This window comes from Musca vetustissima, unplaced genomic scaffold (assembly GCF_032173495.1).
Source record: "Musca vetustissima isolate MV318-11 ecotype Yass unplaced genomic scaffold, APGP_CSIRO_Mvet_v1 utg3273, whole genome shotgun sequence".
NCBI classification, from domain to species: domain Eukaryota; kingdom Metazoa; phylum Arthropoda; class Insecta; order Diptera; family Muscidae; genus Musca; species Musca vetustissima.
Window position 1 is genome coordinate 671,806 of NW_026887631.1, and position 12,951 is coordinate 684,756.

Consider the following 12,951-nt stretch of genomic DNA (forward strand, 5'->3'; position numbering starts at 1 on the left):
ATTTCAAAACAGAACCTAGAATAGTTACCGTTTGGAATTCATTGCCGCTGAGGGATCGGCCAGATTTTCAATATTTTCCAATCTATGCTGTAGCTCGCTTACTTGCTCTTTAAGACTATTGCGTTCCGCCTCCAATTCAGACAGCTTAAATTCATATTCAGATGCTGCAATCTGTTCTGTGTTAAGCTGCTTAACTGTGGCACTGTACTTTTTCATAAGTTCGGCCAATTCTTCTTCATTCTCCTCTATTTGAGTCTGGAGTTCGCCTCGCTCCCGTTGGGCCGCAGTTGCGCGATCTTCGGCCTCATTGCGCGCCCTGTTGGATTCCTCGTACATTGCCTGCATTTCGGCCAATTCCGCTTCAGCGGTCTGACGTGCTTTCATGGCCAGTGTCCGGGCAGACTCAGCATCTTCCAGTTGGTTACGCAGCTGTCTAATCAACGTTTTTCCCGGAGTATCGGCCTTCAATCTTTCCAATTGAGCATGGGCGTCTTTTAGCAGTGCCTTGTATTTGCGCAAGTCGCGGCGTAGTTTTTGATTTGCCGCCTCTTCGGCTTGGCGATCAACACGATCCTGATCTTCCATCGAAGCTAAACGTCTTTCGAGTTCGTGTTTTTCCCTCAACAGCAGTGTTCTTTCTTCGTGCTCCGTTTCTAATTGACATTCCAAAGCTGCAAGAAAATAGTTCGTTAGTAAATAAAGAATTGACTCTCTAGGATCGCCGTCGTACCTTTAATTTTCTTGTAGGCACAGCCGCGAGCCTCCTCAAGCTCTTCATCCCTCTGTTGAGCCTCTCGGCGTGCCTCCTTCCGCATCGTTTCCAATGTCATTTCCAAGCGAAGTTTTGCTTGTTCCAGTAACTGCACTTGACCCGCCATTTCATCCAACTCTTCCTCCTGTTCCTTCACTCTGCGATCCAATTCATTTTTGGAGCGCCTCAGTTGGGCTATCTCCTCCTCAGTGCCACCGCCAAAAGTCATTTCTTCCAATTCTCGCTGCAGTGAAGCCAACTTCTCCTCCTTGAGATCGAGCTCAAGACGAGTGTCCTATAAAAGCAAAAATGAAGCAGTGCGAAAATATGTCAAATGACTACCGATATGTTTCAACGCAATCGTTTTTTCTTCCAAGAAAACATCCATCAATTCTGGCTACACTCATTCAAACAACTGTTTCTCGAGTACAACTAAACATTTTTAATATTCTTTAATTCGCTTATTCGTGAAAATGGGATGGTAATAAACAAGATCATATTCGAGACATTGTGTAATGGTTCTATGGACTATATTTTGTGCCGTTTATTTGTCTACCCTTGTCCTTCCCCTTCACATCAACTAACAGCTGCGGAGCGAAACTAATTAAAAATGTCATGTTTTTACTAGTTTACGAAACTATTAAACAAGAATTTGTACATATGTATGTATGAACTAATGTTTGTACGTAATTTGTATATATGTATGTATACCTGTATATACGGAATATACAAACATACATACAAATAGACACACACGCACGCACACATCCAACTAGCATTGATGGCGATCAATTCGAGTTGAAGCCTAACGACGACGACGACTGAGAGAGGTGGGTCAAGCAAGCGCATATAAATGTAGATACCAAAGAATCTGTCGTATAGACACAAAAAATCATACTTGCAGCAGTGCGGCACACGTAGTATAACGGAGACTCATTGTCTTTGCTGCACTCGACAATCCTTGGACAAAATGGTAATTCGCTTTAGGCACCCAACATTTACTTTTTTTTCCAAATTACATTTTTTCACAAACAAATCCAAAGCAAGATGTCCGATTTTGATTAGATCAGCACAAATTAACTTTTCACTTAAGAATCGAAATGTGGTATTCACAGGCTAGCTGGCTGATCGGCTTGTTCCCGAGCGTTTGTGGAAAATCGTCTTCCGCCTAGTGTTTGTAGCACAACCTAGCTCAGGCTTTGAAATAATAAAACTGAAAGAATGCTCTGATACCAATGAGAGCAAGTTGTCTGAGCTGTGCTCAGAACTAACATCAAGATTTGTAAGAACATCGAACATGCCGCATATACACATACATACTTGCGTTTGTTTACACAATGTTCACCACAACGTATATATGTACATATACCGCAACTTCTGCGTTTGAAGCTTGTTCTTGTGTGTAGTACGTGGAGAAAGGAGGACGTGAGGAATAAACAACAAACATACATTGTTTGTTGCTCGCTAGTTGCATGATGTGCGGACAAATGGTTTGTTGTCTCCCTGTCCTATATGCGTTTGAAAGAATCGGGTATCGGGAGTTTGTCCGGGTACTTTTCCAGCACTAACTACTCAGTATGTAATTTATTTTGCGAGAGTTCTTAAAAATAAATGAGTTGACAATCTCCTTATGAAAAACTCATGCTTATGAAAAACTCATGGTGTACAATTATACAAGGTAACTGCAAAACCCAGCTGATTTGATTCCAACGTAATGCTCGTGTCAATTTAGATACGAGAGAGTGTGTTCTTAGAAATGACCCAACAGAAAAAATGGAAATTATTCTTTAATAAATGTTCCTCCGTATCAAATTTACTCGAACTAATTGCTGGGAAAGTTTGAAGCAAATAGAATAATTCCCGATTTCCAGCATTTGCATATGTGTGACACATACAAGTGTCAATGGCTCAATTGGAGGAAATATAAGCGATATAATTACAATCAAATCCGCTTAAATGATGAAGTGAATTTTTTCAATAATGCGAAGTTCAAATAATTGGTATATGTTTCATTTAGACACCAGGAGTAAATCCAGTTTTTTGGAACATTTGAAAATATGAATAAAACCTGCATTTTTTAAACATTTGAAAATAGTTTCTGCCTACGTGTTATCCCATTCAAAAATTTCGACTGCCTCTGCAAATCATTTTTATTTGGAAATTGTACCAAAGAAAACCCACATTCTAAAGGCATATAAATTAGACAAATTGTCATTTAGTTTTACGAATGACATATTCTTATTCTGAATAACCTTACATTTTGGATATTTAAAATAATGCAATGTTCTGACTGGAATTTAAAAAAAAAAACGTTGTTCGCTCTCAAAATTACGTACATGAATTAACCCGTGCATGCAACACAATTCTTAATTAATGTCAACACTTACTTTTTTACAACCTTTTGTACTTAATCGAGTACATCATCTATTGTCTTATGGGGAAACCCATCTCGGTTTCAAAAAATGAAATTTTTAGTTTTTATTGAAGTCGAACTTCACTAATTCAAGAAGTAAGTTTAAAATTTACAGTGAACATCTCAATAAGTCTACGAATGGTGAGAAGCATAACTCAAAAACTAATACATAATCCAATCCGTTCTAAATTTTGTCATATGAACTGGAATAAATGTAATCGGTGAAGATCTTCCTTCTTTTCTAACTTGATTTGTGGTCGAAAATAGGGGATTATTTTTTTCATAGGACCGCCATTTTGTTAATTTTTGTGAAAATTAAAAATCCTAGTTCATACCATAGGCATACATATAATGTCATTGGAATTCTGATGTTCCAGGGATAGGAAATCATGTCCCCGTTGACAATAAATACTTTTCTTTAATTACAAAAAAAAAAAAAAAACATGTACAAAATTGTGTCAATTAATTTCAACATGTCAGATATCAAAAAAACATGATTATTATTTTTTGGTTATCCCACCTTTGTTTCCTTTTTGTTTATTGAATTGTAATGCCCACAAGTCCTGATTAAAAAATAAACATGATTGTGGATAGCATATATGTATATTTATATTTATATGCAATTATAAATAGAATATGTCCATAATATTTTGTTAAAAATTATGCCAATCGACATGTATAGAATTTTATGGAAGTTATCATGGCATAATTATGGAAGGTAGTCTCATTTGAAAATGTGATATTGGCGACGCTTTTAGTTTGTAATTCATAATTCACATAAATACATGTGTTCTACTTTTGTGGTGAAAAACGTCGAACGAGCTAGTTGAATTTTAGGTAATGCTGTTATTTTTGGAAACCGAAAGTTGTCAAAAGTAATGTTATGAAAAAAATGGAACCTGTGTCTGCATGAGACTACCTTGTATAATTATGCTATAAGAAGTTATTTAGTCATATTATTTGGAATTGATAGATGGCCTACAAATTTTAAAGTGTGACATTATCAACCTTTCCAAAATGAGATCATAACCTTAACTAAATTCTTACGAAGCGTACAAAAAAAATTAAACTTCCCCACTATGGCAAAATGTTTTGTACGGCCGTACTACCCAAATACGTTCAATCCATTTCTTATAGCGAACTAAACAAAATTAAGATATTATAAAATGTGTTCAAATATTTCATATTCTTATTGAAATAAAGTATATTTCTTTATGTTTTGTTTCTATTTTCAACAAAAGAAAACAACAAAACTACGTTCTGTAATAGTTGAATTTTTTCAACTTTGAAAATTGATAAGCCCCACGAAAAAAATGTATGTGTTGATCGGTAAATCCCTTTTAAAACTAGAGTTGGTATTATAAGAAAATTGTCTCACTCATAGTTGTTAGGTACGATATATTTGAGACAATCGTACATAGATAAATTCTACTGTACTTACTGCCAATGATTGTTCCAGAGTAAATTTCTCTGCAATTAGTATATCCTTTTCTCTTGATAAACGGTCTTTGGCTTGACGTTCTTGCCGGGCAGTGTCCTGTTGTAAAAACCAAAACAATTTTAAATATTTACATCAACGCAGAACAACCTGCTAAAGCCATACCTGCAATGCTTGACATTCGGAATCGAATTTCCGTTGCTTTTTCTCCAATAGGTTATTTCGGGCATTCTGCTCATCCAACAACATGCGCAAATCATTCATTTCGTTTGTCATTTTCTGGGCTTTACGTTTCCATTGGCCCACCACTTGACGCTGTTCTTCTACCTCCTCGTAGGCATCGTTGAGCTGTAAAGTATAAATATTGCTCAGAACATGTTTTATCCAATATTGCAACATTAAGCGTTTTCACCTTCTTTTCCAATTGTTTCTTCAAACCTATCAACTGTTCCAGGTCATGCTCGTGCTGTGTTTGGAGACGACGCTTGGTGAATTCCAATTCCTTTGCTACTCGTTCATATTTCAGCTTGTAGACACCGCCTGCAGAACCGTTTTCTTCGTTATCGATATCCTCCTCTTCCGATATGCCATTTAGGTCGGATTTTGCACAGATTAACTCCATTTCTAACTTCTCTGTAGTCTCCTGCAATTTCTTGACCTTGTTTTCCTTTTCGGATAGCTCCTTTTCCAGGCGCAGGCGTTCAGCGGTCTCGCCTTCCAGCCGCTCAGTTGCCATATTGGCCGCTGATCGCTCCTCAGCCAAATCCACAGCCATTTCAGATAACTGTAATAGAACAACGAAATTATGAATTGTTTATATAATTTAATAAGATCAACAACAATCAGTTAGCACAGGTGGAATGTTGTGTTCATTCCACGAATAACAACAATAACAAAGGAAACTTATCAACCCCCGCCCTTTTAGACATCTCGGATGATTCATTACGAAAAATCTTAGTGTTTGGCCTTATTTTGTCGACGTTTGGATGACACTATAAATAAATATTCCATGAAGAATTTATAGCTACAACAAATATTCAATGTCAAAAACACATTCTGAACACAGCCAGGCATAACGGCAAAGCATTCGCGAGCGTGTGCGTGCGTGAACAGATGTACATACATACACAGAAGCAAGCATAACAAATTCATTCTGGTGACAACAAAGGGGACACCTTTAAGGAGCCGAAACAAAGCAACACGTATTTTGCAGTAGTAACCATACCTTGTCCATTTCGTTATCACTTTCCTCCTTAATGGTGCGATTGTCATCGTCATCATCGTCATTGTTCTCGGGCAACTCTCTCGCGATCGAATTGGATCGGGAATTTGATATCCGGGGCATTGCTTTCGTCAGCTGGAAAGCCTTCGTCAGGATATTTTGTGACGACTTTGAACGACCCACTGACGGACACCGTTCCATGCTGTTGCGTTCTCTCTGTCTCTCAATTAGATTAATGGTTTCGTATGTGTCGTCGTAGTGGGAATATGTTGGTGTATCGCGGCTACTGGTGCTGGTGGCACGACTTCGTCTTCCATGGGCAACCCATTCTTCTTGGACATGGTCGGTCCGCTTGAGGAAGTTTTGTATTTTTTCACTTAGAACAGCAGAGGCTGTACGCGGCTCCTCAAATGAGGGTGATGGTCGTAGTGACTGGCGAATCGGCTGTTTACTGCAACCGAGCACAAACGATAAATTGCCATCGAATACAACTGGGGATTGTTCCAAGTGCCTCATTTCGTAGGCGTCCAGCGGGTCTCCACCGACGTAGGTTTGTGGAAAAATACGGCGTGGCGGAGTTTGGAGACGTGACATTGAGCTGCGCGAAGCAACACTTGAACAAACTGAAGACGCTCTCGACGAAGAACTACGAATTGACAACGAGGGACTCGGGGAGCGCGTCACTAATCTCAGACGTTCCGTCGACATCCTAGTGTTGCTCGCACCATTGATCGAACTTCCATTGCGTTGCGTTGGATCTAATTTGGGAAGAGGGACCGTTAGTTTCACTTCCAAGGGTTGAGCATTGTCCGTTGTGGTGTCACCATTGGCGATACCATCAACAGGCTGTGCATCATTGTCACTTATCTCCATACATGATTTTGTAGCGCTCCTCAGCCCATCATCCGAATCATAGTTGGCAGAACGTAAATACGATGTGGGTCCATCCGCTCCGTTTGTTAATTTCAGGGCCGGACTTTTTTCGCGCTGTTTTGGCAGCAGTCTGATTTGCTTTCGCATGCGATTAGGATCCTGTGGTGGTTTGGGAGGACGCGGATGGGGTGATGGTGGTGGAGACATAACACAAGAGGAGGCATTGGTATTAACAGAGGACAAGGAGGAATTGCTGCCATTTTGACACAAAGGAGCAGATGTTGCACTTTGAGAGCCCAGTTGATCCCTTGGATTTCCCATGTGAGGTATATGTTTAGGTGTGGACTCCGCTTCAAGGGTCGTGCCCTTTTCGACTGACACCGGTGTCGTTTGCCGAGATCTTGAACCGCTGCGCAAGGCTAGATATACCCTTTCTAAAAATTTGGAATTTTCTGTTTGGTGTTGTTCTGGTGGTTGCGGTTGTGGGGACAGGGGTGGTGCATTGTTCAGTATAGCGTTACTAGTGGCAGTGTATTGTTGATTGGTCGGTGCAACTGCACAATCTATAGTTTCGGAAACACGAGTGTGGTGGGAGTGTGTATATGTTGTGGAAGTGTCTTGAAATGTTGCTGGCGACATTTTCATGTTGTCCGAGCCATTAGATTCCCCTGGCACCACCACTTCATTGTGTAGTGGTGACATAGGGATTTCTTTACGAGTTCTATCACCTATATATATATATATATATGTACGTAAACCAATCAATACCAAAATTATGACCAAAAAAATTTTTTTTAACTAGTTTCAGTTGTTCGTTTTATATTTCGTGTAATTTTGAATTTCGTAATTTCGTTGTGCCGATAGTGCCGATTAAATAATTTTGGAAATGGCTTCATCAAATTTTTCTGTGCTAAAATGAAATCGTTTTCTTTTTTAAATTGCTCGACATATTTTTAAGTATTTTTACTCGTTTTTTTGCTCGTTCCTTCGTATATTCTACACGTAACGCATTCTAATGATGTGAATTGATTTTGCTGTGCGAAAGTTATTTCTTTGCTAAGTTTTCTCACTTCTACCGCGGTCGCCCCGCAGACTCTCTTGTTTCAACACTTTTTGTTCGACGGAATTTGGTAAACAAATTTGCACTCACGACGACACTTAGAGGTTTTTCTTCCTCTACTGCTCGACAATGACTGATCGTTGCGATTTTCATTTTGCTAAGAAAATTCATGTCAGTGGTTCGAATACGGCGGACGTTGAAGAGAGAATATGTGTGGCAGCAGCAAACTATGTGCGTATTCTTCTTGTAATAGTTTACGGCAGATACTGATGTTAGAGAGGACGTTCTCGCCGATGATTGAGTTTAACATTACGTACGCGAACAAGAGAAGAGTTACGCGTAGGTGAGTGACATTTGGCATATTGCTGATGAAGTGTAACCACCCACAAGTAAATTTCCATAGAATGGAAACGAATGACTTTTCTTATTGAGATGGCGGAGGTGATTTTTTATTTGGCTTCAGCATAGTTACCCATATAAACGCTTCGCTTAGTTGTTCATTGAATTTGAGTTCACATCAGAATTCCCTATTCCGAAAATTATGAACATGGATGATCTGTCCGACTTGTATCCGTAAATTTGTTCAGATGCACATATGTTGATGTTTCTGTTCGATTATTTGATATATTTTCTGCATTGGGACGGTGCCCATTGCTGGATGAAGAAACAAAATACGCTGCCTGATAACAACTTGCAGAATGATTTAGCACTTGTAAAGTTCCACGATTAATACAACAGATGGTGGTAGTTTGCATGTGTGTGTACTTAGCACTGCCACAAACATGCAAGAGACATAATGTTTCTATTTTTATCCAAGTACAGAATATATTAATTTTGCGTTAAATATTCACTTTTTGTTTTGTTTGTTTGCTTGGCTACAATAATCATTGGAGCATATATTGACATAGTAAAATATAGACAAGTACACACGCAGCAGATACAGGGACGGACACAGATTATCAAAATAAGTTCCATCCAAATAAATATTAGCTTAAAAACCAATCAAAAGGGTTGATGGAATGAGAAAATATGTCTTTCATTGTCAATATCATCCCCAGATTGGGAAAATAGACATTAGACAAATATAATCATAATATATGTAGATGCTAATATAAATTAATAAGTTTATAAACTACCAGTCTACCAGTTGTTGTTAATATTTTAATTTTCAGTTTATATTTCAATCATACCTCGCGACACGATCTTATCCTTGACCCGTAAAAATATAATTTTGTAATATAATAAGCGTGCCAACAATAGCCAACGATCGCGACAATTTATCTATTTATTTTTTATTGCAAAGAATTTAATATAAATGTATATTTGCTTTTGACTTTGCAATATGTTCATCTGAGTATGGCGATCCTAGAGATCATGAAGACATTTCTGGCAACATTTTAGTACGCATGGTATATATATATATATATATATATATTAGGATGCCACCGAAAAAGAGAACTACTTTTTTAATTGAATAACAAGAAAGTAGTAGTAAATAAAAAAATGTTCCTATTACATCTCTGGCTCCATAACCAATACACTAAATTGATATAATTTGAAATTTTATAGAATTTACTGGATTTTTGTGTTAAAATACAAAACCATTCCTCCAGCACCTTCTAATATATAATTAAGTATGTATTAAAATATTTCAGAGCATCATACGTATCATAACATTACAATACTGTGAAGGCAGATATTTCCATGTAAGTCAAACGCTTCAAGAAAATAAATACAATAATTAAATTTCGCATTAATATACATACATATACATTACGTGGATATTCCATAAGGAATATATGGGATTTTTTTTTTTTAAATCTGACATCTATATACAGTTTGAAAAACGTGAATAATTTCCAGAGAGTCTATACGCCTTTAACGCGCATCCGATTTTGGCGTACACCCTAAAAATACATCGATCTATACCCATTTCAATGTCACAATATTTTTGGGATAAATCTAGTTCAGCTCTCTTTTGACTGCAGTTTTTAACCCGAATAGTGCTGTAATTATATTTTTCGAATTGTGGGACGAAACTTTCAGCGTCTCTAGATTGTGGGCCACTGAATTCAAAAATTTGATTTGTATCCTTTTTTCTTATCAGGATACTCGACAGGATCAATTTTTGGGCTGTGGCCGTATGTTCACACTAGCACTGCTCGGGTACAGGTTTTTTAGATGATTTATTGATCGTATTATGAGTGTGTCCATATGGTCACGCTAGCACAGCTCGGGTTAAAGTACTGTTTTCACAAAAGATCATGCTCTTTATGGAAGATCAAATGATCCACAGAAAACGCAATTAAAACACGGATATCATCATAGACATTTTTTTGTCAAATTTCGTGTTTGTACATGCAGTTCTAACAGATGAATTCTCATCAAAGTGATCTTACTTTAGACGGAATTTAAATAATATTACTGATCGCAGGTATCCAGATCATTCGACTGACACATATAAACATTTTCCCGGAAAATAGGTTTTTTTTAGAAATTAGCTTAGCATATGACACACACAAAATATATTAGATTACATTACTCAGATTCTCGAGTACAAAAATCATATAAATGAGCATATTTGATATTTTCTTTAGTGCGACTGATTACCCTTCAATCATAAAATTATATTGATGCAATGTTCCTATATATTTTAGTGTATATCATTGTAATACATATTTTTGCTAAATATTCATTTCTTTACTGACCTTAGCTTCAAGCTTTTGATTCTCAGTCTTCAATTCGTGTCGATCACTCTCAATTCTTTCCAGCTTGGCTCTCAAAGCAACTAGCTCCTCGTTGGCTGACTTTAATTGTTCTTCGGTACGATGGACATTCAATAAGGGAGTGACACGCACCAACAGTCGCCACCATGGCCAATCTCGAACAGCTAAGAAAGCTTTTACATTTCGCTGTATACAACGGACCGCCAACTCCTGCACAAATAAAATGACAAAATAAGTTAATGATTTTTAATCGATCAAATACAGCCTCGTAAGTTGAAGCCGATGTATGTGTTAATCGGATTCGACCAGCAAACACAAATGTTTGTATGTACAAACACTTACCTGAACTCTTCTTTGGGCCATTGCCCGGCGTGCAATATAGCCCCGACAATAGGCCTGTAACTGTATTATGCGATCCGATAGTAATTCGTCTCGTTTTGCTTCCAGTTCACTCAGAACACCAGAGCGGAATAGAATCTGTAATGATCAGAACACATGCGCATTGGATTTTAAATGTAAACTATGACTAAACTTTTGTATGAACATGTAGTTTGATTAGACGAACAATAATCAAACAAAAAGTCAATTTCGATTTTTCTGTAGTTACGTACGTTTGCATTTATGATGACGATATATAATTATGAGTTCCCACATCTAGATCAGATCCGTAAAGACTAATTAAAAAAACCGCTCGATAGTCCAATTTTTGAATGAATGGGTACACATGTACCACGGTTAATGACCTACGTAGGTAATAACTTTAAATATATAGGTGTAAAATATTTATAATTTTTCATCATTTATTGGTGAAAATACATCAAGAACGATTCCTCATAATTTGATCCAAATATCTTCATTATTGAAAATTTTACAGCATTAAAAAATGATACACATGTATCCGGTAGGGTTCGTAAATAAAACCTTTCGAAATCGAATCGAAATTTTCACCTTTCGAGTTATTTTACAACGTTACCTATAATTCGACGGGGCATACAGAAAAATTCAACTTCCCCACTTTTGTAAAATGTTGTGTACGGCCGTATTACCCAAATACGTCGAATCCATATCTTCAAGCGAGTAATACAAACCGCAAAACAAAGTTGAAAATTTTTTAAATTAATCCAAATATTTTATGTTCACATTCGAAATTTCCTATTTTCTGATTGTTTTGTTTTTATTTTCACCAAAAGAAAAATACAAAAAATACATTCTGTCAAAGTTGAAAATTTTCAACTTGAAATTTTGTACGCTCGACGTATTTCGGTAACATTCATATAAATACATGTGTTCTACTTTTGTGGTGAAAAACGTCGAACGAGCTAGTTGAATTTTAGGTAAGGCTGTTAAATATTCACTTGTTTTAATAATTATTTATTGATATGTAGCAATTTCTGGTACATTCGGAACTTTATTTTCTACATTAAGGGTGGCTTTCCGAATTCAGATACATTTTTCATCGGTAAATGGTTTTGTTAGCACTTCATTTTTACCTTACATTTTACCCTTTTACATTTTCTGAAAATTTTTTTTATAGAATTCTTTTTTTCTATAATACTTTGCGTTGTTTGTTTGTTAATACGTCAGCAAATAATAAAATAAACTCAAATCTATACACATACATACTTCATTTATATAAACAATTCGGATTTTGTGGAATAAAGTTATATATATATATATATATATATATATGAACGAAGGGGTAAAATGTAGCCCCACCTCCAAATTTAAAGGACAACCAACAGTATTTAACGCTTTAATGCACGTTGTTTGTTAAGCTTATATGCTCTCAACATTTAAAAAATTTACTTTTAAACTTGACAACAAACTTTATATATTCATCGTTTACAAACCCTAATAATAGTGCAAATTCCGATATGCATATAAGCGTTAAATACTGTATTTGAATACAACCAATGTGCTTTATTGTGTTATATAGTCACCCAATTCCCACTTTGATCCTTTCATTATAGGCATTTTGTGGGGGTTTCGGTACACGATAGTGTTTTTTGTATCGAATGCAAATTAATAGACTTTGATTGAAACAAATGTTTTAATGGTGATCGGTAAATAATTCTGTCTATATTATAGCTTCAATTTTAACATTTCTCATCTATCCATTTCATCAAGATACAAATTTTGCGTATTTTTGGCAAGGCCCTGTAAAAATACTTATTTACATCGATTTATTTTTTCTACGCGTTTGCTGTCGGCTGTGGTGTAGCACAGTACTTCAACATTGATCAAATTTGGTTAATAAAATACTCCTTGTGGATTTGTGTAAAATGTAGGCAATAAATTAAAAACATGTTATATGGGCTAAACTGTACGATAACATCTTTCCGCGAATACAAAACATTGTCCCTGAACGCTCTAGTATATTGAATTTGGCATTTCAATAAAACTTAGTAACTTTACTTAATTTCAATATGTTTAGTATTGAATCCCACGTAGAAAATTAAATCGGTTGG

At 36.5% G+C, this 12,951-nt stretch overlaps 1 protein-coding gene across 1 annotated transcript in view; it reads right to left on the minus strand.

Moving 5' to 3' along the window:
• Positions 1-12,951, minus strand: part of LOC133335288 (unconventional myosin-XVIIIa) — a 53,637-nt gene that overhangs the window by 1,072 nt on the left and 39,614 nt on the right. Inside the window, exons 11-17 of the mRNA XM_061543576.1 lie at positions 10,826-10,960; positions 10,466-10,693; positions 5,015-5,386; positions 4,768-4,950; positions 4,606-4,701; positions 731-1,046; positions 29-671 (exon numbers count right to left, since the gene is read on the minus strand). Coding sequence (XP_061399560.1) covers positions 29-671; positions 731-1,046; positions 4,606-4,701; positions 4,768-4,950; positions 5,015-5,386; positions 10,466-10,693; positions 10,826-10,960 — 1,973 coding nt within the window. The remainder of the gene's footprint in view (positions 1-28; positions 672-730; positions 1,047-4,605; positions 4,702-4,767; positions 4,951-5,014; positions 5,387-10,465; positions 10,694-10,825; positions 10,961-12,951) is intronic.